This window comes from Protopterus annectens, chromosome 6.part0, assembly GCF_019279795.1.
Source record: "Protopterus annectens isolate FY-2018-M chromosome 6.part0, PAN1.0, whole genome shotgun sequence".
In the NCBI taxonomy this organism is placed as follows: Eukaryota; Metazoa; Chordata; order Ceratodontiformes; family Protopteridae; genus Protopterus; species Protopterus annectens.
Genome location: NC_056737.1, coordinates 825,425,536 through 825,448,459, shown reverse-complemented (window position 1 = coordinate 825,448,459; position 22,924 = coordinate 825,425,536). Strand labels below are relative to the sequence as shown.

General features: G+C 41.3%; 1 protein-coding gene across 1 annotated transcript in view; it reads left to right on the top strand.

Annotated features, from left to right (window-relative positions):
- The window catches only part of TDRD9 (tudor domain containing 9), a 2,841,455-nt gene that overhangs the window by 1,243,341 nt on the left and 1,575,190 nt on the right, over nucleotides 1–22,924 (top strand). Inside the window, exon 25 of the mRNA XM_044074496.1 lies at nucleotides 15,909–16,020. Within this exon, the coding sequence (XP_043930431.1) occupies nucleotides 15,909–16,020 (112 nt within the window). The remainder of the gene's footprint in view (nucleotides 1–15,908; nucleotides 16,021–22,924) is intronic.

Here is a 22,924-nt window from a genome sequence, read left to right as displayed (position 1 = left end):
CCCTTTGTTCCAGCCCCGGCCCAAGCCACAGTGACTACGGATGCCTCCCAACTCGGGTGGGGGGGGGCATTGTTCGGGCAGGACAGTCCAAGGCCTGTGGTCCCCCATGGAGACTAGTTTGCATATCAATGTCCTAGAGATGAGGGCGGTCCTTCTAGCATTGCAGGCCCTTCATGCCTTTCTTCCTCTGGGGATGATTGCTATTCAATCAGACAACATGTCGGTAGTGTGGTACATCAACAAACAAGGAGGGACCAGATCTTATCCCCTTTGTCGCAAGGCCATGAGAGTGTGGGAATGGGCGATCTCCACCGGTCGCTTTCTTATCGCAGTGCACATTCTGAGACGGTCCAACATTCTAGCAGACAGGCTAAGTCGGACCATTCTGATGCCTTATGAGTGGTCTCTGAATCCATCAGTAGCGGAACAGATCTTCAGCTAGTGGGGTCAACCTTGCTGCGATCTCTTCGCATCTCCTTCCAAAGTGAAGTACAGCAGGTTTTTCGCTCTGAACCCCCCGCCGGGGAAGTCCCCCAGAGATTCTCTAGTTAATGCTTTGCCTCCCGGTCTTCTGTATGTTTACCCTGCAGTTCCTCTCATCCCGAGATTTCTGCAGAAAGCTTGTCGACTGGGGAGTAGGGTGATCCTCATTACTCCATTCTAGCCTCACCAGGTATGGTTTCCCTTCCTTTGGTCTCACCTTCTGGCTCCACCTTGGATCCTAGATCCCTTTCAGGATCTGATTTCACACCCATCGGGGGTGCCTCATCCGGATCTGGACAGCCTGACGCTTACGGCTTGGCTGCTCCTGCGATTGGTAGGACTCCCAGACTTTTCTCCTCAGTTAAGTCTATTTTGGTAGCTGCTCATAAGTCTTTAACCGGAAAGGTTTATTGCAGCAAGTGGAAGCATTTTTCTATTTGGGCCTCTCAGAGGAGTTTGGATCCTTTCACGGCTCCTATTTCCACTATTCTTTATTTACTAGCTGATATTTTCCAGCAGGGAGCTAGTTCTTCTACTGTCAAAGTTCAATTGGCTGCCATTTCTCATTTTCATGTGGGCAAGAATTCTGCATCCTTGGCATCTTCTCGACTGTGTAAAGCCTTTATTAAAGGCACTTTTTTGCTACGCCCCCCCGGTCAAAGATCCTGTCCCCCGCCCCCCCCGTGGGACCTTACTATGGTTCTTCATGTTCTGGTTGCTTCGCCTTTTGAGCCTGCCGCTACTGTTGATCTAAACTTTCTATTGTGGAAAACAGCTTTTCTGGTCGCTATTACCTCTACTAAGAGGGTCACGGAATTGCAGGCCTTGTCCACAAAATTCCCATACATGATTTTTCATAAAGATAGACTTTCCCTTCGCACCAATTCATCCTTTCTTCCTAAGGTGGCATCACCAGTCAATATCAATCAGACTATAAATTTGCCTGTGTTCTTCCCCAATTTTACCAACAAAATGGAATACAAACTAGACATGTTGGATGTTCACAGACAGTTGTGATTCTATTTACAACGGACAAAAAATTTTTGTAAATCTGATCAATTGTTTCGTTCTATAGACCCTTTTAGGGCAAACCTATTTCCAAGGTCACAATAGCTAGATGGATTTCTTCCTGCATCCTGCAGGTCTACAAGGACAAAGGCATGTCTCCTCCAGGTCAGATTAAAGCTCATTCCACCAGATCCATGGCTACATCTGCAGCTTTCTGGTCTAGGGTATCTTTAGATGACATTTGCTCGGCAGCTACTTGGTCCTCATCTTATACGTTTATCTCCCATTATAAATGGGATTTAACATCTAGAAGGAGAGCATCCTTTGGCTCCGCGGTGCTTAGGAATATCCTTCCATGAGGGCCACCCAGGAGTTTAGTAGCTGGGGACTCTGTCCCACAGGTTGAAGTTCAGATGAAGTAAACTACTTCAGAAACAAAAGTTGAGTAGTTGTACTTTATTTGTCTTCAACCGTCCCTGCTTCCTTCACCTGGACCTTGGCGCATGTTCAGCCTATGGGCTGTAAGTATAGGTCACAAGTATGTTACAAGGTCAGGTTATAAGTGTAAGTTCAGCAAACTCGATCGGGGGATGAAAGGTAAGGGAGGTATATTATGGGTAAGGGGAGGATTCTGGAGCTCGGAGCTGATGCTAGTAATCTTTGCCGGCTCAGATCCGATATGGATCCATATTCCCACAGGTTGAAGACAAATGAAGTACAACTACTCAGATGGAACTTTATGGCGAGTACATAACTTATTTTTTTGCCCTCATCCAGGGCTCTGTTGACGTTCTCAAAGTCCATTTGACTTAATAAGCAAGATCTACACTTGACAAGGCCAAACTGGATCTGGTCAAGAGTTTGAAAGTTACCTATGTCATTCTGGATAAGGTCCATGATGATTCTTTCCATAGCCTTGCAGATAAAGCTGGTTAAGCTTATGGGTCAATAGTTCCCAAAGTCAGGTGATGGACCCCCCCCCCTTGTGCAAGGGGATTACTGTTTATGTTCTCCACTCTGCTACGACAACACCAGTTTTCAGCCTGTTGTTAGAGTGTCTAGTGGTTGTGTTAGGTCTTGTTTTAGATTTAGTATGCAGCCTGGGATGTTTTCTGGTCCCACAGAGGCTGTGTTTTTGGCCTTGGAGAGTGCTTGTATGACCTGTTCTTTGGAGGTACTCTGTGGAGGACTGGTGTTAGGAATGCTTCATGCTATGTCTGGTGGAAACAGAGGGTGAAATTATTGCCACATCTGTCGGCTAGCAGGTTGGCAATTTCCTCAGGTTCAGTGTGAGTTGTACCATCCACTGTAAGTTTGGCACAAAGCTGGGCATTCCCATTTAGGTTTCATATGTAGCTAAATAATGAGTTATTGTCTTATAGGTTCATAGGTAGGTACTAGGCTATTGGCCCTAGGGCCTATACAAGCCTAGCCATAACAATTCCCTGGCTATTGCTTCCCACAAATATTTACTTTCCTGGACCCCTGTCTGGCAGGGCTACTGATGTGATCCCCAGGGTGAATTTCCTATCTCCCATCCACTTGTCAAGGTTCCTCTTAAAGAGGGCCATTGAGGCACTCTGCCTGACACGTATGGGTAGCCTATTCCAGAGTACGGGGAGTCTCTGGGTCAGGAACCTATCCCTCCAGCATGTTCTATTCATTGTGATGACAAGGTTAAGATCCCTGTAGCATGTGGCTCGGAGGGAGTGGGATTTCTTTGTGTAGCATGTCCAACAACTCTGGGTTTAACATGGCCTTGTATGTTAGGCAGAGATCGCCTCTGAGTAGGTGATATGCAACAGAGTATAGCTTGGAGTTTCTTTAGATGGTCAGCATAAGGCATCTGCTTTAGGCCTGTGATTCTTTTTGTGAGGTATATTAGCGGCCTTTCTAGTTGTTGCAGATGTCTTGTGAAGTACATACCAAACAGGGCATTGTATTCAATAATGGGTCTAATGAGGGATGAGTACAAGAGGGACAATTACCTCCTTTTTTTCTGGATGAAAAGCCCTTGATGAGGTATGCCATGTAGAAGGATTTTCTAACTCTTGTGGCTATGCGGTTATCAAAGGTGATACCACTGTCCACCTGTGTCCTAGGGTCTCTTACACGCTTTTGGTGTTTAGTGTACTGACACCTATGTGGTAATTCACAGGTACGTGTTTTTTCCCCACAGGGGACAACTACACATTTTTTGGCATTTAGCTTGAGCCCATGGTTCTGGCACCAGGCATTTGTTTCGGTAAGGCCCTTTTGTAATATATCCACATCATTTGGGGATTCAGTAATGGCTCCCAGCTTGCAGTCATTTGCAAACTTTGTAAGCCAGAGTCCCTTAGTGTTGGCTATGCTTCAAAGAAGTCGATGCCAAACAAGAGTGGTCCCAGGACAGAACCTTGCAGTAAACCACTTGTCACTTGTCTGGAGCTGGATTTGGAGTCTGCTACTTTTACAGTGTGTGTTCTGTCAGTAAGCCAGTTTGCAACCCATAGAGTGACATAAGGATTAATGCCCAGCTTAGTAAGTTTATCTATGATTTCAGAGTGGGGGATAGTGTTGAAAGCTTTGGCAAGCTCCAAGTAGGCTGTGTGTGTCTTTAGCTAGGGATGCTAATTTAGACTTGTAGCTAGCCTTCGAGAACATAACAAGATATTTGATTTGCTTGTTCAAGCTGTGGAGGGTATTTGTCACTCTGTTGAGTAAGTTCCCTCCTGTTCTTAGATATCAATTTATTTCTTTTGTTGTATAACTTATTTATACTACAGCCACCAGGGTGGCTTGTTTTTTTTTTTTTGGGGGCTGTCCCCCGTTAGGTACAGCCCAGTCAGTGCATTTGTAAAAGTGGCTATGTACGGCATTTGTGTATTCCTTTGCATAGGAGTTGTCGTTGGCTATATTGGCAGGGGCGTCACTTTGTAGGCAATAGTTTGCTTTGGAGAAATTTTTCAGTTTTTTTTATTTTTTTATTCCTGTGGGGGTATGCTGTTTGATTTTTACTTCAAATGAGATAGATTTATTATCTGACTTTACCAGGGAGGGCAACACACAGGGGATAGTGAAGTGACACCCCCCCCCCCCCCCCATGTTGGTGAATATTTGAGCCCCTTGTGGAGATGTGGATTAACTGCTCCAGGGCATTTGAATTAAAGTTCAGGAATCTTGAAGCGATCATGTTTGTCGCCTAGTCGGTGAAAGGATCGTTAAAATCTCCCATGACCAAGGTGTTTTGCTTTATACTGAGTGACTCTAGCAAGTCCAGGTAGGTGGTGTGCTTCTCCTGGTTCATGGTGGGGGACCTGTAGGTAGTGATGATGTGTAAGGGTATTTTACATATAGTTAATTGGACCTGGAATAGCTCAAGAGAATCATCCTGTTTCATTAGTTTCAAGGTGTATTTGAATTTAATGAAGGTGGATTCATTTCCACCTTTGGTTCTTTCACATTCATCTTGTGGTCTGAATGTGTGAAAGGTATTGAGGCCTTGTACAGCCAGGGTACTCTCATCGACCTTAAACCAAGTCTCCGGGACTGTACAGACATCAGCATCTTCCAATGTGAGGAGTGCTTCCAGGAGGTGCAGTTTACTGTTTAAACACCTAGCATTAAGCAGCATGACCTTGAGTTTGTCTTTAGTGGATTTCTGTACATTGGAAGTTTTATTGTTTGGACATTGCCTAAAAAGGCACTATGGGGAGGCACGTATCTTTGCCAGTATCTAAAAGTCATGAGAAGACATATGAAGTCCATGTCTGGCAAAGCAGCATGGACTGTCAACTACGTCTTCCCAGGAAGGTAGACACGGGATCCCCTAGATTGACACCAGAACATAAGTCAGTTATTGAAATCAGTAATTTTTTGACTGTATTGTAGCATCATCCTAGGTGAAGGTAGAATGCTGCTTAGGGCTAGGGACATAACTGCTTGGGATATGCATTCTGAGAGTTCGGTCATGTTTCTGTCCATATAATCCAGAGAGAGACACATCTCAAGTTAATCACACCAGCATGTACTCTGACAGAGTCATAACGGTAATTGTTGCTAAGTGACTTGAGTGCGTGCCTGATATGACGGATCCTGGCACCTGACAGGCAGCTAACCATGACCTTGTCCTTGCTTATTCTGATGAGGGGTCTCACTATTGAGTGTGTATGGCCAGAACGTTTAGATGTTCATCGTGTTTCACTGTTGCAGTCATTACTCTTGGGTTATCCTGCTGGCAGGTGAGGTGTTTTGCCTTAGGGGCTCAATTGTTGAGATATGTGTGTTACGTGTAGTGGTGGATTCTGTTCGTGTACCCGTATGTGTGATCTGTTTGCGCTTGGGAGGTCTCAGATTTTTTAGTAGGCTCTTAGTGAGTACCTCTGTGTATGTGGATTTATATGTTTTGATCTTGTATTGACAACCTGCTGTATGTCTTGTTTATTGTTATGAGAGAGTACTGATTATAATTTCATGGTATAGTCACCTCTGTCACACACTGTATTTGTTTTCTGTAGGAGCAGGTGTTTGTCAGCATACATGAGGCAATTCCTAGTTTGCCTCATGCTCATGTCAATCTCGTTGGCTGGAGAAATGATGGGAAACTGTCCGCCCATTATGGCAGGTATATATTGTAGTCACCAGTGAGAATGTGTTAGGTGAAGCAGGGTTTTTGAGAGACTAACAGTGACAGTTATTCTGTGGAGAGCTACTGGTTGAAGACTGCATTAGCACTTCAGAATGCACAGCTGAGTTGCTCGCTGGGTAGCAGTGTGCATCTGCATTGTGCAGAGAGAGGCATTGGAGCTTAGGAGGGTTTATTAGCTGATATCAAGGGAAAAAATGTGTTTCTAAGCGTTTGCATCTCTACACAGCAGCGCTAATCCCCGTTTTGTGGTGGACAGCTGCACGCAAACGCTATGCTTAAATACAAGGGAAATAAACAGTTTTAACACTAACTAATGGGAAAGCCCAAAACTGAGTCATCAGTCTCCAACTCAGATGGGTCCTGGGCTGCGCACTTCTGCCACAAGGGTGAAGGACGGCCTTCCTAATGTAGGATGTCTGATTTTAGTGCACAGTTAATACCAAGCAGCCTAGATTCAGCAAGTCTGAATCTAGCCTGTGTTATAAAATACAGAAGTGCTAGAAATTCAAAGTGCAGAGAAACATAGTCACAGCAGTAGAAAAAGCAAAAAGAAATGAAGCAGCAATTGGTCAAAATGCAGTTCAAAAATGTGTAGTGCAAGCTTAGAATATTCTTTTTTTTTTGTTGAACACAGTGGATGTCTTGGATTTAGTTCAGATTCACTCCAGATCTTTGGCTAAGGTCGCCAAACTCTGAGCAGCTACACCAAACTGAGCGCAAAAATGGTGCTTAAATACAAGCGAAGTTAAACAGTTTTAACACAAACTAACCAATGGGAAAGCCCCAAAAGTGATCCAGTTCTTGGATCATGAAGTCTACTGGTGTCCCCTGTGACACATTTTCTCTACTGAACAGTGATGTTCAGGAATCAATGCATAGGCACCCTCAAATGTTAATTAATCTTCCCCTGGAATTGGCACTACATAAGTTCACCTGTGGATATCTTCTGGTGCTTTACCCTGTTATCTTCCTCTCAGCAGAAGGCTGCTACAGAGACTGAAGTTTCCAACTGGGATGTGTCTAACTCGTCCTCAAATCAATCCCCTCCAGTCACTCCCAGGAATAGGAGGTACAAGGAGAAATACCTATAATTACATGTAGAGAAGGCTCCAATGATATCTCCTACTGTCACTCCTAAATTTGGAAAACCTTTGGAACTCATGAGACAGAGGTGGTGATGGCCCATTGACCCTGTCTCCCCTGATGAGGAAATGCTGCTGTAACTGTTGTGCCCCTCTCTGCTAACCTCCTGGATGCTTTTTCCACTCAGTCACATGTTTCATTTGGTTATACAGAGGGCTTAGCAAAAGCTGAATGTAATGGTACTTGGAACAGAGTCCGGACTAGATCCTTTGCCCTGTTCCTCCAGTAATCATAAATGCTGGAGTGAAGCCGCCCCCCCCCCCCTTAGCTGACCACAGTTTTGTGAAGCTGTTCTTGCACAGAGAGCCCTACGAGTCTGTACCTTAATCAAAGAAATGCAGGGTTTTGGTCTGCTTTGGGAAGAGCATTTACATATGACACATCTTTCTTTGAGTGCCCTGAATTTGCCTGATGCTCATGCTTAGGTTTTGTTGTGATTTAGCTGAAAAGATATTTCTGACACTGAGCAACGTGCCATATATGGGAACTTAACAGGAGAACTTAATTTCCCAGGTGGCTATCTTGTATAATGTCAGTAACCTGTCTGTGTGACTTCTTCCTTGACACAGAGAATGAAGTGGCTTCTGCCATTGAATCAGATGTAACTGTTTAGCAACATGCCTGTTTCAGACATTGTAACTTTGCAGACATTTTTCAGGTGTCCTTCACTCTTCATCCCATCAATCAGCCTTAATGGGCCATAGGTAAAAGAGCTGGAGAGTAAGCAAACAGAAAGATAGCTGTCTCTGTGAAGTTCACATATGTGTAGAAGACTTTCTTATAATCAGGGGAGTGCAATGAATGTATGATATGTCATATTTGATTGTTTTCAGAACTGGTACTACCCCAGTGTCAGATGTGGTATGTAGAACCCTGGAGTCTGCAGCCCTCCCGCTGTGGGACAGCTGCAGAATCCTTGAGAGCTTTGTCTGCCCTCCTATAGAGACAGTCTAGGATTGGCTCACTCTGCATGACTGGTCATCATGAAGGTAGTTGGATCGGGGTGATTGTATCTGTGACGAGCCCTGTTTACCCTGGGGCAGTAACTAAGGAGTCTCAGTCCTCACTACTGTCTGCGATATTGGAGTGTCACTAAAAGCAGGGATAGAAATACACAATTTCCCCTAAGAGTACACTGGGAACAGGTTCCAAAACCTGGGACTGGACTGTATGCTTCACTCCAGGTCCCCAACTGAGTCAATACACTAACCACTACAGAACACTTTCCCAGTTCTAGGTATCTGACACACTCACTCTTAAATGTCCAATATTCACGCATACACACACTCTAGGGGAAAGACTGACACAGATTTACCTGTTGTATTTTTTTTGCCCAAATTACAAGGTAACTGTTACCACCAGTCAAATACCACAATACCCTTCAAAAGGGGAATTCAGTTTTATTGGATAAAATGTATATTGAAACAAATGGTAGCAAGTATCCCAAGCAGTAAGGCATTTTGGAGTGGCCATGGTGTTATCACAGTAAGCAAAAACACTCTGAAGTTATTAAAAATATTCACTAAATAACCAGCCACAATGAGAGGTAGTAAACATTTAATAATAAAAGGATTTAAAGCATGTTGATACTGAATAACTGATTCCAATAAACAAAAGAGTTTTGCACACAGAAAATAGGAAGATAATTGGGTAGATCTCACATTAATTTTAGAAAACCTCTGTCTCGCTGTAGTTCCCTGACTATCTGAAGATTAACTGTCCCTATGCTATCTAAATAACTCAGCAAGGCAAGACTATACTCTTAGTTCTGCAAGGCAGGATGAGTAGTTATGTCCAAGCTGTTGTCTGTCCTCAGTGACTGGAAAAACTACTCTGGAAACAACTGGACTAATACTGCTGAATAGATCTGGAAACAAAACTGAACAACTGCCTCAGAACCTGCTTTTATAGCAGATTTTTTTAAAGCAATAGGAAGCTGCTATGAGAATTTTACTCCTTCATATCAAAGTTTGAAAAGTAAACAAACAGCTGCAGTGGAGATTCTATTCTCCCAGCTGTAGCACACGATGACATCACATCCAGGTCAGCTGACTCTGGCATAACATACATTCAGAATTCTATCTTAAAAAAAATCATGTACATTTGGTCAGCCAGAACAACACTGTTTGACATTCAAACATATTGGATAAATCAGAGTGATAATCAAAACACAAACTTATTTACAAAATTATACCTGGTCATGTTGGCATATGTAACGCAGGGTAATTTACAAAACTTGAGCCAGTCATGGTAACATATAATATCTAATATCCTCACAGTATGCACAGACTACAATATTCCCTTCATAATTCCCCTGAGACCAACATCTTTTAAATTTAAATTAGGAGCTTCTAATTGCAGTGTACATTCAGACCAGAAGGAGTCCATGTACCATACTTTAAAATACATGCAGTTTCCCTGTGCAAAAGTTTACTTTTAATATCAAAGCAACCATCACGCACAACTATTTTTTCCACGATTGTACCCCTTTCATTTTCCTGGGTCACTATTATGACATATTTGGAAATGTGTGACTAAGGGGCTGCCAAGCATAACATTTTTTATATTCCTCACATGTTTTTGTAATCTTAGCTTGAAGGCCTTCTTACTTTCCCATATATAAAACAAGTCACAAGAACATCTCAGTGCATATGCAGTAATGTCTCCCATTTGGTCTAAAAATTAAACCATTGATTTTATCAAAACATCTTACAATATGCAAAAGTAAAGTACCCATATTCCTAGGCTCCCCCAACAAAGTATTATCTGGTGTGACAAACCTACTGTGAACAGTCATATCCTTAATATTCTGTCCCCTTTTAAATGATACCATAGGAGCATGAAATAATGTATTTACAAATTCTCTAAACTTTAACAAAAAAAAACAATAAACCTTTATAATGTCAATTACCTGTTCGCTAAATATACTGCTTATAGTAACAAAATATACTTTTTTACAAATGGCGGTTTCATTAATAGCCAGCCTATTTCTGCAGTTCCTGTTTACTACTGTATCCATTCTTTGTTCATCTGAACCTATTCTGTCTGATGACTTCTCTGCCACTTCGTTCTCATACTCCTCCTCCCAAAACATATTAATAGTATTGTGTACTTCATCTGTAGATCTATATTAGCATTACATACCCTGTGGATGCAAGCAAAATTTCCCCATAGGGAAGTACTTTTAGTGAGGGAGAAGGCAGCTATGTTCATCTAAAAAAAATGACTACTGTCCTCAGACTTTTTGTGGACTTTAGTTTTAACCTTACCATTAGATAAACCCTCTAATTGGACATCCAAAAACAATAGCCTTCCCATACCGAAATTTATCAAATTTAAGACAAAATCTATTATCCTGTATATTATTATTCTTTCGACTTTTCCCAGTTAGGGGCCGCCACAGCGGAACTCCGGTCCACTAATGATTGGCAGCGGATTTTTACGGTGCCAAGTTGCCAGCCCGACACCCAACCTTCAAACAAGGCACACCCATTCACGGATGCACCTACCTGCATGTCTTTAGACGTCACTCAACCATGGAATTAGTTTCAAATTTTATACAGGATCTACAGATCTATTATCCTGTAGACCCTGTATACAATTTGAAACTAATTCATAATCTCCCCTACATACAAAAATTAAATAATCAATATATCTGTAATATTTTAATACATATTTTTGCATAAAATCCTATGCAAACTTTCTGCTTCAAATAAACCGATAAACAGATTTGCATACATGGGGACTAAAGCTGCCCCCATGGCCATTCCCTGTAACTGATGATAAATTACTCTATTAAACTTAAAATAATTATGTATTAAACAAAAATGGACTAATTCTATTATATAATAAGCTACTGGACTATCCACCAAAAAGTGTTTTAAAGCCTCATTCCCAAAATTGTGGTGGTGCTGCGGTAGCGTTGTCGCCTCACAGTAAGACGTTGTCCTTTTCGATTCTCAGCTAAAGCGTCGTCTTTGTGGAGATATGTGTGAATGGGCATACTTTCGTTGAAGGTTGTGTGTCAGGGCTGGCAACTCGGTACGTAAAAATCTACTGCCAATCATTAGCGGACAGGAGTTCCGCTGTGGCGACCCCTAACTGGGAAAAGCCGAAAGATACAACAACTAGCATATAGGCTTTTTACATCCACTGTAGTCCAGTACATATCATTATTCCATTGTAAATCAGGATTTTTTTTTCAAAAAAATCAAATGTGTCCTTTAGTTAGGTGGGTAACTTCACAACTAAGGGTAGCAAATATTTATGAAATAACAAACCTATACTGCGCAGAAACAATGGGACATCCAGGAGGGTTATACGAATCTTTTGTAAACAATAAAAAGTAGCTAATACACAACCTTCACTTCTAAACTTTTTTCAGCATCATTTTTAGATAAATAACCCAACCTGTAGCCTTTAAGTAACTCTTGAAATTTTGCCACAGCTGTTTTATATTTATTAACTAACTTTCATCATGCAGATGTTCATAACACATTTTCAAGTATTGTGTATAATGCATCATCACAATCTTATTACCTTTATCTGAAGGCTTAAGCATTAATTCCTGCTGTTTACTGAAATATTGTAAAGCTTTCCACTCTTCCTTAGATTATATTGAATCTTATTTTTATTTTTAACAAACTCTGCAAAAGCTGATTCAGTAGCAAAATTCACCACAGCAGAAAACTGTTGTACTTCCCTCATGAGTAAACAGAAGTATAACACCGCTTTTACATGCTATATTATTTGTATCTAACAAACGATAAGCATTATATTCACCATCTTACTCAGTATCAGAGGTACATGAATAAAAACTTTCATCAGTACTTTATTTCCAGTGTAGAATCTGATCCATTATTTCTAAATGCATTTTCAGAAAAAATATCAAATGTGACTTTCTAACTAGTTGAAAAACATCACTCTTAAGCATTTGTAATCTAGGCAATCCACTCGCATCACAAGACTAGTCCTGTTTATTGAATTTTCATTTGCTTAGATGAATGGCTCCTTGCAGCCTCAAAAAGGGAGTCACTGAACAGATAAACATATTTTGATTATTTGTAACTTAAGAGATCTCTGAACACCACAAAATCTCAGTAGGCACTGTTGTAAGCACAGACCTTTTTAGGTTATCACCTAGACATGCAGACCTATATGGATAGTCTGCCAGTACACAGATTGACAAGCATTCACTCTTTTCAAGCTGTTGGCTTCTCCCAAACCCACAGCTCTGCTCTCTGCTTAAAGGTACAAGATGTAATCACAGGGACAGTTTGCTAATCCCTTTGTCAAATGCTTAATGAGTACTTCATGCATGCTGACTATCCACTGCAGTCAGAACTCACTTGGACCTGATGTGTCTTCTGATCCAGGTGTCAGCTGTTTGCCAGCAGCATATTCAGTGGTAGTTTCAGCAGAATTTTTTGAAAGTTACCCCTTTGTGCTACTTTCCCAACAATGTAATGGCTACCCACAGATGTTTTTGCCTAGGGTTGGGGGCGTATTAATTGAGGAACATGGTCCAAGGTGTATGGTCATGACCGTGAGAGCTTTCCCAATGTTGTAGGCCTTACAGGAGTGTCTGTCTTAAGGTGCAGTTGTTGTCCATCTGACAGTATGCAATGTGAAAGTATTGTTTGTCAGCATATTGCATAGGAGGCAGTTTGGGAATGGAAAATGTAAGCCATTGCTTTATGATTGCAGTGCAGTTTCTTAGGGCAGGACTGTCTCTTTGATGGCCACTGGTGCCGCACTCAGCCAAAGGCAAACTTTTGTTTCTGTCATTTATGAGGGCCTTGCTGTGATCTTTTTACATCTCCAACTGCAGCTAGATGTAACCTCTCTCCCTCTCTTTCTCACACACAAGTAGAAGCCGACTCTGAGTTACACTGATAAATTCCACAACCTAGCCATGGAGCTGACATGGCAGAGGGAAACAGAAGTATGTTGCTTGGTCTTTGTTCAGTATCACAGATGCATGCGTTTGAATCTACAGACAGATTAGAGTTCCTGATTCACCTAGTGTACATCTTTGGAATGTGGAAGGAAATCTGAACACTCTGAGAAAACCCAAGTGAACTTAGGGAGGACATGCAGACTTTTCACAGAAGGCATCCCAAACTAGAACCAAGCCAGAGACCCTGTTCCTGTAAGGTGACAACACTGCCCTACCTTTTCCCTAAATTTCCCTATAGCCATGGACATTGTGGTCCAACACTGGCTGCCAAGTCTGCATTCCTTCTGTTTCCACTAATAGCATTTCTACTGAAAACAAAAGCACAAGACCAACAGTCATGCTCATAGTCCTGTTTTGACCTAGACAAGTTTGAGTCCCCCTACTGTGGTCTCAGTTGTTAAGAGAACCCCATTCAGGTCTTACAAAGATCATCTTTCTTGACTTCTTGCAATCCTCAAACTAACCTCATAATTTCAGCAATACCCTTGGTGGCTAAGGACATCTCACTCCGTCCTGACCCTTGTTGAAGGGATGAGATGTCCTTCAAACTAACCTCATGATTTCACCAATACCGTTGGTGGCCAAGAACATCTCACCCCCTTCAACAGTGGCCCATATCCTTATTTGCATCTCAGAAACCCTCCGCTAGTAAGAGTTACAGGGGAAAGGGATAACATTTTCTTTGTGGGCAATAGAGCAAGACTTAGATCCCTTTTTGGCCTTGATGTCAGCAGTTCTACAGATTTTTGCTTTTTTTTTGTTATACAGGTTGTAGCTGTTCCACAGTTAAGGTTTATATAATCATCTGTAACTTCATCGAGGTGCAAGTTCTTCTTCCTTATCTTCTTTCAAAGAATATAAGGCCTGTTTATGGAAAGGACTATCCTGATTAGACCACCCCCCCTCAAGAAACTTCATGTTAGAACAAGTTGTAATGCTTGTATTTGAACCAGCAGAAACAGGTGATATTAAGTTGTCTTAGAAGACTTAATTTTTCAGAATAATATTTTTGGCAAGTAGAATTTTGGAGATTCAGGAATTATCTTCTAAACCTCCCTACATCTTCCATAAAATCCAGGGTGTGTGTCCCAATGACAAACCCAGACTCTCAATAAAACCGTTATTATTCTTCTGTCCTTTCTCCCATATTCCATCAGGGGAGAGTAAACTTTATTTTCTTGATGATCATTGTGATTTTTTTTCAGGCTAGGACTAAAGAGGATTAAATATGATGACAGGCTGTTAATTTTATTTGTTTCAAATTGGAGATGAAAGGTCTCACAGGTCATACTGTCAGGTGGATTTCAGATTATATATTATTTTCTTATCACTAATGCAGAACTCCTTAAAGAACGTCTCGGTAGATGATATAGTATTAAGAGGAAAGTGTAGCTTCTGGGCCATCATACTAATTATTTTCTTGGGATATTTAGGAATTTGAAACTGGGACTGTGTCCTGAGGTTGAAGTGGGTGGACTGGACCATGGAAGAGAAAGTTATGTACGTACCATGACAATGAGTTTTCATAATCCGTATACGCTCACTTCAACAATCCTTCTGACCTTCCCCCTTGCATTCACTGATAGGTCTTTTGGCCATCTCTCCGTATCTGCTAGCTAAACAGTCATAAGCATTTTAGGGGCAAACTCAGTCCTAGGAGTTGGGGAAGCATGGTGCATTTATTTCTAGTGGAGGAAATTTAGACCCTGGGAGAGTCCTAAAGGTGCAGAGAAACTGCTGCCTCTGCTGCATCAGTCTTAAGATTGAAGTGAACAGGTGTGTGGATCATAAAGACCTAACTTTGATACATTTATAACTTTTTGTTTACAGAAAATGTCCTGATTCTCAAATGCATGTTACATATTTTAACTGGAAACTTCTCAAGACACTTTTTTTTTTAATAATGTTTGGGGGGCACACTTCACTCCCTCTCGCCTGCTGATCATTAGCCCCCTCCTAACCAGGTTGGCCCATTCATTCCTTTCACCAGGGTGAAGGTCGACCGTGAGGAGCCATCATTAAGGCAGCTGTTATGGATGGCTAGGGTTTTTGTTCCTTAAGCCCTGCCTCCTGATATCCCATGAGAGATATGTGCAGCAGAATGTCATTGCTGCACGACACCTCACTTCCAGAAGGGGTTGACATAAGCAGGGTGCCCCACTCAACCTTAGAAGGCACGATTTCCCTGGTGGAGGGCAGGAAGACCATTAAATTATGTCAATGCATGTGTACCTCAGGGAATACTCCCTCACTCCTGGATGAGCACAACCATCCTCCCTTGACTTTGCTGACAAGCAACAGAGTTGCTAATTGAACTCTGTCCTTCTACACCATGAACACAGGCATACTTCTCAAAACTTTGGCTAATGGAGAGTTGCCATTGATTTTAATTTTACTGTAAATGTCTTTGTGGAAAAGGTTGAGTGTGAGTAACATTTATGGCATGTACAAATGCGATAACCAGTTAATATATTACCATGAGAGGGGCAGGGACATAATGGTGATTATGGCAGTCCCATGGGAAATACTGCTGTAGAGATGGCATTAAAAGCTGACAATGAAAACGGATATGGGACATGAACCATGGTAACCGATCCAATGCTGTGGGAAGTTCTGCACCTAACTAATCTGAACTTTAAGATCTTGTATATGTACCCTTTTGTGATGATTCTTTTTTTGTTCCAGGGTTGTGGTTGACTTTTCAAAGCAGACCATTGATCCAGTTGGAATTTCAGGAGGCATTTTGGAATCTTCAGTACTGCCATCAAGCCTTTACCTATGTATTAATGTCACAGAGGTAAGATTATTTTTGATGACCGTTTTTAGGCAAACACCAACATACATGAATATATACAAATCTTAACTAGAGTTTACACATTTACTGATTTTTCAGTAAGTCCTGTTTTCTTGAATTTGTGCCATTGCTTTGGTTAGAGGGATAAAACTCTTGACTGTGACCTAGGCAACCTGAGTTTGATTAATGGCTCTGGTGTTCAGAAAGGCCTAATGGGCGATGATGAGCATGCCCATACTGAAGGGGGAGGACATGCTGTCAGGATGCACCTCATGGCTGATCTTCAGTGGAGGCTGGGGATGTACAAGGGAGCATTATCTTTGGGGAGGCAGGGCAGCAGCTGAGTCTCCATAGAGATGGAAGGTATTTCTTCACACCCATTGCACATTCTTCTCTGAGATGCGAATGGGTACATGTATGGTTGGGAATTTAGGTTTCTACTCCTTGGCAGCATTATGATGCTGTCTCAGGGTACCATGTTCTCCTCACCTACCACAATTATTGGGCAGATTTAGTTCAGTAGAGCTTGAATCCGGTTTGGTAGGACTCACCGAACAAGGAAAGGTGTGGGAGCCCAAAAAAATCCTATTATTGTGTGTTCAGTAATCTGTATAAACTGGTGATACCTCATCATCGCAACTACGTAGTTCTGTTGCCACTACATAAAAAAAGGTAAATGTCCCCATATTTGTATTATGTAGATAGATTCTGGACCTCGGCTGGAAGCAGCATTTCTGCAGAAGGATGGAGTTTATTCGGTGGGGGATTGATAGGAAGCATCACATCCTTCTCATTCCCAGGTACTGCTTAACTTACAAGTCAGGATTCAGCAGAGTAAGCCACGAGTAATACCATCTTCCCCTTTATCTATGTGTATAATTTTCAGACTTCGCAACCATCAACTCATCTAGACTGAACTCTTATCATGGCTTTCAAGCAGGCCTTATTCCATGAAATTTCAACAGAACCCACCACTTTGATACACTCTTCAGCATGAAGAGGTCTACATTAGGGCATTCTGTAGATCAGTTATCCCTTGATAGTCATTGAAGTATGGGTTAAGGGAATGCAGGGGAACCAAGTCCCCTGTTAAAGAGAGAAGACTGGGTTACAGAGGTTTTATGAGTGGTAATTTGGCACACTGTAGTTTGGCTTAATATTTGCATATTTATTTCTCACTCCAGGTTCAGTTCTGCATGTAATTTCTCAAACCTTAGTCTTTTATCTTCATTCTTATTAAAGGACAACATTATTTAGATAAAATATGTGCAATGTGGTAACCTTGGTGAGCTTTTACTTGACACTTGAAAAATAGTGTTTTGTACTTGTCCTTCCCTTAAACTTTGCCAGTTTTATTTCTCCATGTAAGCTTATTTGAGAAATAAGCCTGCAGATAAAAGTGAGAATGAGTGCCCTCCTTGATTAGTTTATGTTGGATGTATCAGCTCTGTCATACTCCTTTTGATATAAATCTTGGATGATTGTGTTTCTGGGAAGTTCTTTTTGCAGTCTCTGATGCATGCAGCAATTTCACTAAGTAAACACACACACACACACACACACACACACACACACACACACACACACCTCCTCAAAGTCCACTTGTTCTTTTTATTACTCCTACATTTCAGGTTATAGTTTGTGTTGTAATTAGTGAAGCTTTACAACTGCTTGATTACAGAATGCACTAAGTATTGGTGTGGCTGTAAACATAAAACCAAGACCTGCACCAATGTTGCCTTGTTTTGAAGGAGGGACAGTACATTAAAAACTGGAAGAAATGTCAGTAATTTAATCTAGTCTCTCATTGGTGCTGTAAATATACAGTGGATATAAAAAGTGTACACACCCCTGTTAAAATACCAGGTTTTTGTGAACACTCCTGTTAAAATACCAGGTTTTTGTGATATAAAAAAACGAGACCACAATAAGTCATTTCAAAACTTTTCCCACCTTTATTGTGACGTATAACCTGTGCAATTCAATTGAAAAATAAATCAGTTAGGGGAAAAAATATAACAAAAAAAAACCATACAATAAGCTGGTTGCATACGTGTGCACACCCTTAAACTAATACTTTGTTGAAGCATCTTTTGCTTTCATTACAGCATTGTCTTCTTGGATACACACCTGCCATCAATTAAAGTGACTCTGATTAACCCCAAAATAAAGTTCAGCTGTCCAAGTAGGATTTTCCTGACATTTACTCAGTTGCCTGCTGCAGCACAAGCCATGGTTAGCAGACAGCTTACAAAACATCAAAGGGATCTCATTGTTGAAAGGTATCAGTCAGGAGAAGGGTACAAAAAAATTTCCACAGCATTAGATATACCATGGAACACATTGAAGACAGTCATCAAAAAGTGGAGAAAATATGGGACAACAGTGACATTGCAAAGAACTGGACGTCCCTCCAAAATTGATGAAAAGACTAGACAAAAACTGGTCATGGAGGCTGCCAAGAGACCTACAGCAACACTGAAGGAGCTGAAGAAACTTCTGGCAATTACTGGTTGTGTAGTACATGTGAGAACAATGTCCTGTATTCTCCATATGTCTGGCCTATGGGGTAGGATTGCAAGACGGAAGCCTTTTTCTTGCACAGAAAAGCAATCAGGCCCGGCTAAAATTTGCAAAACACCAATGTTTTGAAGGAGGGACAGTACATTAAACAGGATCCCAGTTCATGTTAGGCAGAGCCCCTCACTGACTCTCTTCAAGAGAAATCTTGATGAGTGGATGGGAGATCGTAGGTTTACCCCGGGGGTCATCTCTGTGTCACTACTAGACAGAGGCACAGTAAACTAAATCTATATTTTTGTACCATTACATGGGGTGGCGAAAGCCACATACACTATGGCTAGGCTTATAAATGCCCTAGGGCAGATAGCCTAGTACTAAACTATGAAACTATGCATACATAGTCTCCCAAAAGCATGTGGGAAAATGTGTTATGGACTGATGAGACCAAGGTTGAACTTTTTGGCCACAATTCCAAAAGGTACATTTGGCAGAAAAACAACACTTCACATCACCAAAAGAACACCATCCCCACAGTGAAGCATGGTGGTGGCAGTATCATGCTTTGGGGTTGTTTTTCTTCAGTTGGAACTGGGGCTTTAATCAGGGTGGAGGGAATTATGAACAGTTGCAAATACCAGTCGCTTTTGGCACAAAACCTTCAGGCGTCTGCTAGAAAGCTGAAGATGAAGAAGAATTTCACCTTTCAACACGACAATGACCCGAAGCATACATCAAAATCAACAAAAGAATGGCTTCACCAGAAGAAAATGAAAGTTTTGGAATGGCCCAGCCAGAGCCCAGACTTAAATCCAATAGATAATCTGTGGGGTGACCTGAAAAGGGCTATGCACAAGAGATGCTCTTTCAATCTGACAGATTTGGATCACTTTTGCTAGGAAAAGTGGGCAAATATTGCCAAGTCAAGATGTGCCATGCTGATAGACTCCTACCCAAGAAGTCTGAATGCTGTAATTAAATCAAAAGGTATTTCAACAAAGTATTAGTTTAAGGGTGTGCATCCAGCTTATTCTATGTTTTTTTATTTTTTATATTTTTCCCCTAACAGATTTGTTTGTTTTTCAATTGAATAGTACAGATTATACGTCACATTGAATGTGGGAAAAGTTTTTAAATGATTCATTGTGCTCTTTTTTTTTATATCACAGAATCCTGGCATTTTAACAAGGGTGTGTACACTTTTTATATCCACTGTATGTGTGTAGCCTAAGTTGCAGTCAGCAAGGTGGTGACTGACGTACTTCTCTGGTGGGGACCAGTGTGACAGTCTTTTAGACAGCTCCAGGCATATTCTTCTATTATATTTATTTAAGGCAATTCATGTATTATACTTAAGGCAGTTAGCCAGGAAATTCTAACTAGTTCTAACTGGGTGCAACCTAATTTTAATGGAGGCCTGAAGGAGAAAAAAATTCAGAGTTGCGTAAACAGTAAAGCACAGTTACATATTGTTAGATGAACTTGAACAGCAGCTATGCAAACACATGAAGCTTTCTAGATTTTATGTACATAAGAAACAGCAGAAGTAGGTGTAAAACCATAGAATTGGTAGAGTTGTACAATATAATCTTGGCTTTAAACTGTTGATGCATATGACATGACAAGGACGTTTTAGATGGAAAGTGCCATTCCGCTAGCTAAAGAGAAGTAATGTTCACTACCAAAGAATGTACAGGGAAAAATCAGTTGGTAAAGTAGTACATTGAGAACACATACAAACATATGAAACTTCATAGACATGTTTCTATTTAAACTGCAGGTGCAGAATCAGTTAAAACAAAGATGATTGAGAAGTACTTTCGTAAATTGATATTTGCATAGTTTTAGAGCACCAGCAAGGGAGGAGGTGGTCATAGCCTGTTCTTCCATAATTCAAGTTCATTTTTAAATAAGCCCACTGATCTCATTTTTGGCTAGCAATGGCTGTAGCCTGTATGTATTCTTTGCTTCAGTGGTGAGTGAGGGGAGTGAGAGGGTGTTTTCCAGGCTCCCAACCTGGGTATGAAGCAGGGTCTTCTGACTTCCAGCTCCCTTCTTACTCTTGAAGCAATGTTTAACAATTTTAGTACTAGGAATAGTATGTGTCTGGCTTATAGTGCATACAGATGACAAAGTTTGAGTATAACAGATGTCCTTCCTTATCACTGTTGCAGTATTCTGTCCATAAGGAATCTCTTGCCAAGGGTAGCCCAGTGTCCAGCCAGTATACCAAAGTCTTTGGAATTTATAAATGATGTGCATCACATGTATGTTCCCCATGCAAGGCTTGGGGCATAAAGGTGACTTATGGACATATATACCTCAGAACTATTTTGCTGCAGTCCGAGCACCATCATTGAATGTCTGTCTGAATGCTCCATCTTCTATGCTGGTTACCAAGCCATGTTACAGATAAATGCCCTGTTGGGGTTTCTTATCTTCTATTTTTATTTTGGTGTGTGTGTGTTACATGTCATTCAGAAAGGGAAAATGTCAGTGTGGGAGGCAGATTCCCCTTAAAGACTGGAAGGAGATGTTTCTCTACACCTTATTTCATTTTCCCTGATTCCGAGGGTCCTGCTCAAGATCAAGCAAGACTCCCCCAAAATCTTGTTGATGACGCTCTTTTGGCCCAGACAGTATTGGGTCCCCCTTCTTCACTTAGCCAGGGGCAATCTTCACAAGTTACCTTACTGGTTGTACCTTCTCACAGAAGACAAGGGGTCTCTTGTCTTATGATGCTGTGGATGATAGGGTGTTGATCCCTTTTAGACATCTCTTTTCTGAGGGCATGCTTAGGGTTCTGCAGGAGGCCAGGAAACCTACTGCCAGGAAATCATATTTGTCCAAATGGAAGAGATTTTCTGTCGGGTATCGCTCTCATAACCAGGATCCCTTTTTAGTAGCGATCCCTCTGGTTCTCTTATTTGTGTGAATTGCTCCATGTTGGGTTGGCATATTCTTCAGTTAAAGCTCACCTATCCAGTATTTCTGCTTGTCTTCCCTTGGCTTCTCTAGCATCTAGGTTTGAAATCAGGCAATTTCTTAAAGGCATCCTTCATATCTGGCTTCTCAGGAAGCCTATTCCACATTCCCAGGACCTCAGTTTTGTTCTTGAAAAATTAATTCGGGCCACTTTTGAGTCTACATCTTCAGTTTCCTTGCAACATTGTACTTGGAAGACTAGCCCTTACTTCGGCCAAGAGAGTATCTGAACTCCAAGCTCTTATGGCTGTTCTTCCTTTCTTATTTTTTTCCATGGGGACAGGGTGTCTCTTTGTACTAATCCTTCTTTTATGCCCAAGGTGGTCAGTGAGTTGTCTCTTACTGATTCTGTTAATTTGCCCTCCTCCTCTTCCTTCTCTTCAGTTTGCTAGTGAGACGTTTCTTTACACCTTGAATTTACATAGCCGTATCCAAATAATATCTGAGCTGTCTAAGGCCATTTGCAAATCTGAGCAGATTTTTTTTTTCTTTTCATCCCAGGTCTCTGAGTATAGCAGTTTCTAAACAAACCATATCCTCCTGGATCTCTAAGGGCATTTCTTTCTTATTCTATTCATGGTAAATGTCCTTCCACCTCCTTAAAGGCTCATTCTACCAGAGCTGTTGCTTCCTCTGGTGCCTTTTTCAAAGGACTGGATACCAGTTCCATCCTTGAGGCTGCTACTTGGACTTCTGTCCATACATTCAATAAACATCGCATGCTGGATATTTCCAGATCAAGAGCTTGCTTTGCCAGAGCTATTCTGGATGCGTTTCTAGCGGACTCTTCTGTACCTCCCTCCTCCCAAGTTTCCTCTTGAGCTTTTGTATTCTTCCTTATGTAAAGAATACTGCAGTAGTGATATGGAAGTATGTAGTACACTTGTGTAAAATCTTACCATAACAGTAGATGTCCTTTTCTTTACTGTTGCAGTATTTGCTCCCTCCCTTCTCCCACTTCTGCTCTGCCCCATTTCTTTTGCCTTCCTGGTTAGAGATTATTTTCTGTTTTTCTCCTTTTTGATGCACACGTTCCAGTCTGCAGGGACAATTTGTTCCTCTTGGGGCTTTTCATTTCAGAGGTATGTACATCTGTGCTTCACCTTTATGCCTTACACCTTGGAAGGGGAGCATACTTGTGATGTATGATGTCTTTAAATTCCAAAGGCTTTGCTATACTGACCAGATGTTGGGCTAACTTTGGCAGGAGATCCCTTATGTAAAGAATACTTCAACAGTAAACAGAAGCACATCTACTATTATTGGTAAGATTTTACACAACTGTACATACATTGAGGCATTTTTCAATTTTTGGAAGGTGTACAAAGATGTTTCATAAAACATTTTGTAGTGTGAGATTTGTCCTATAAAAGAAAGATGTAAAATATTAAACTTTTACTGC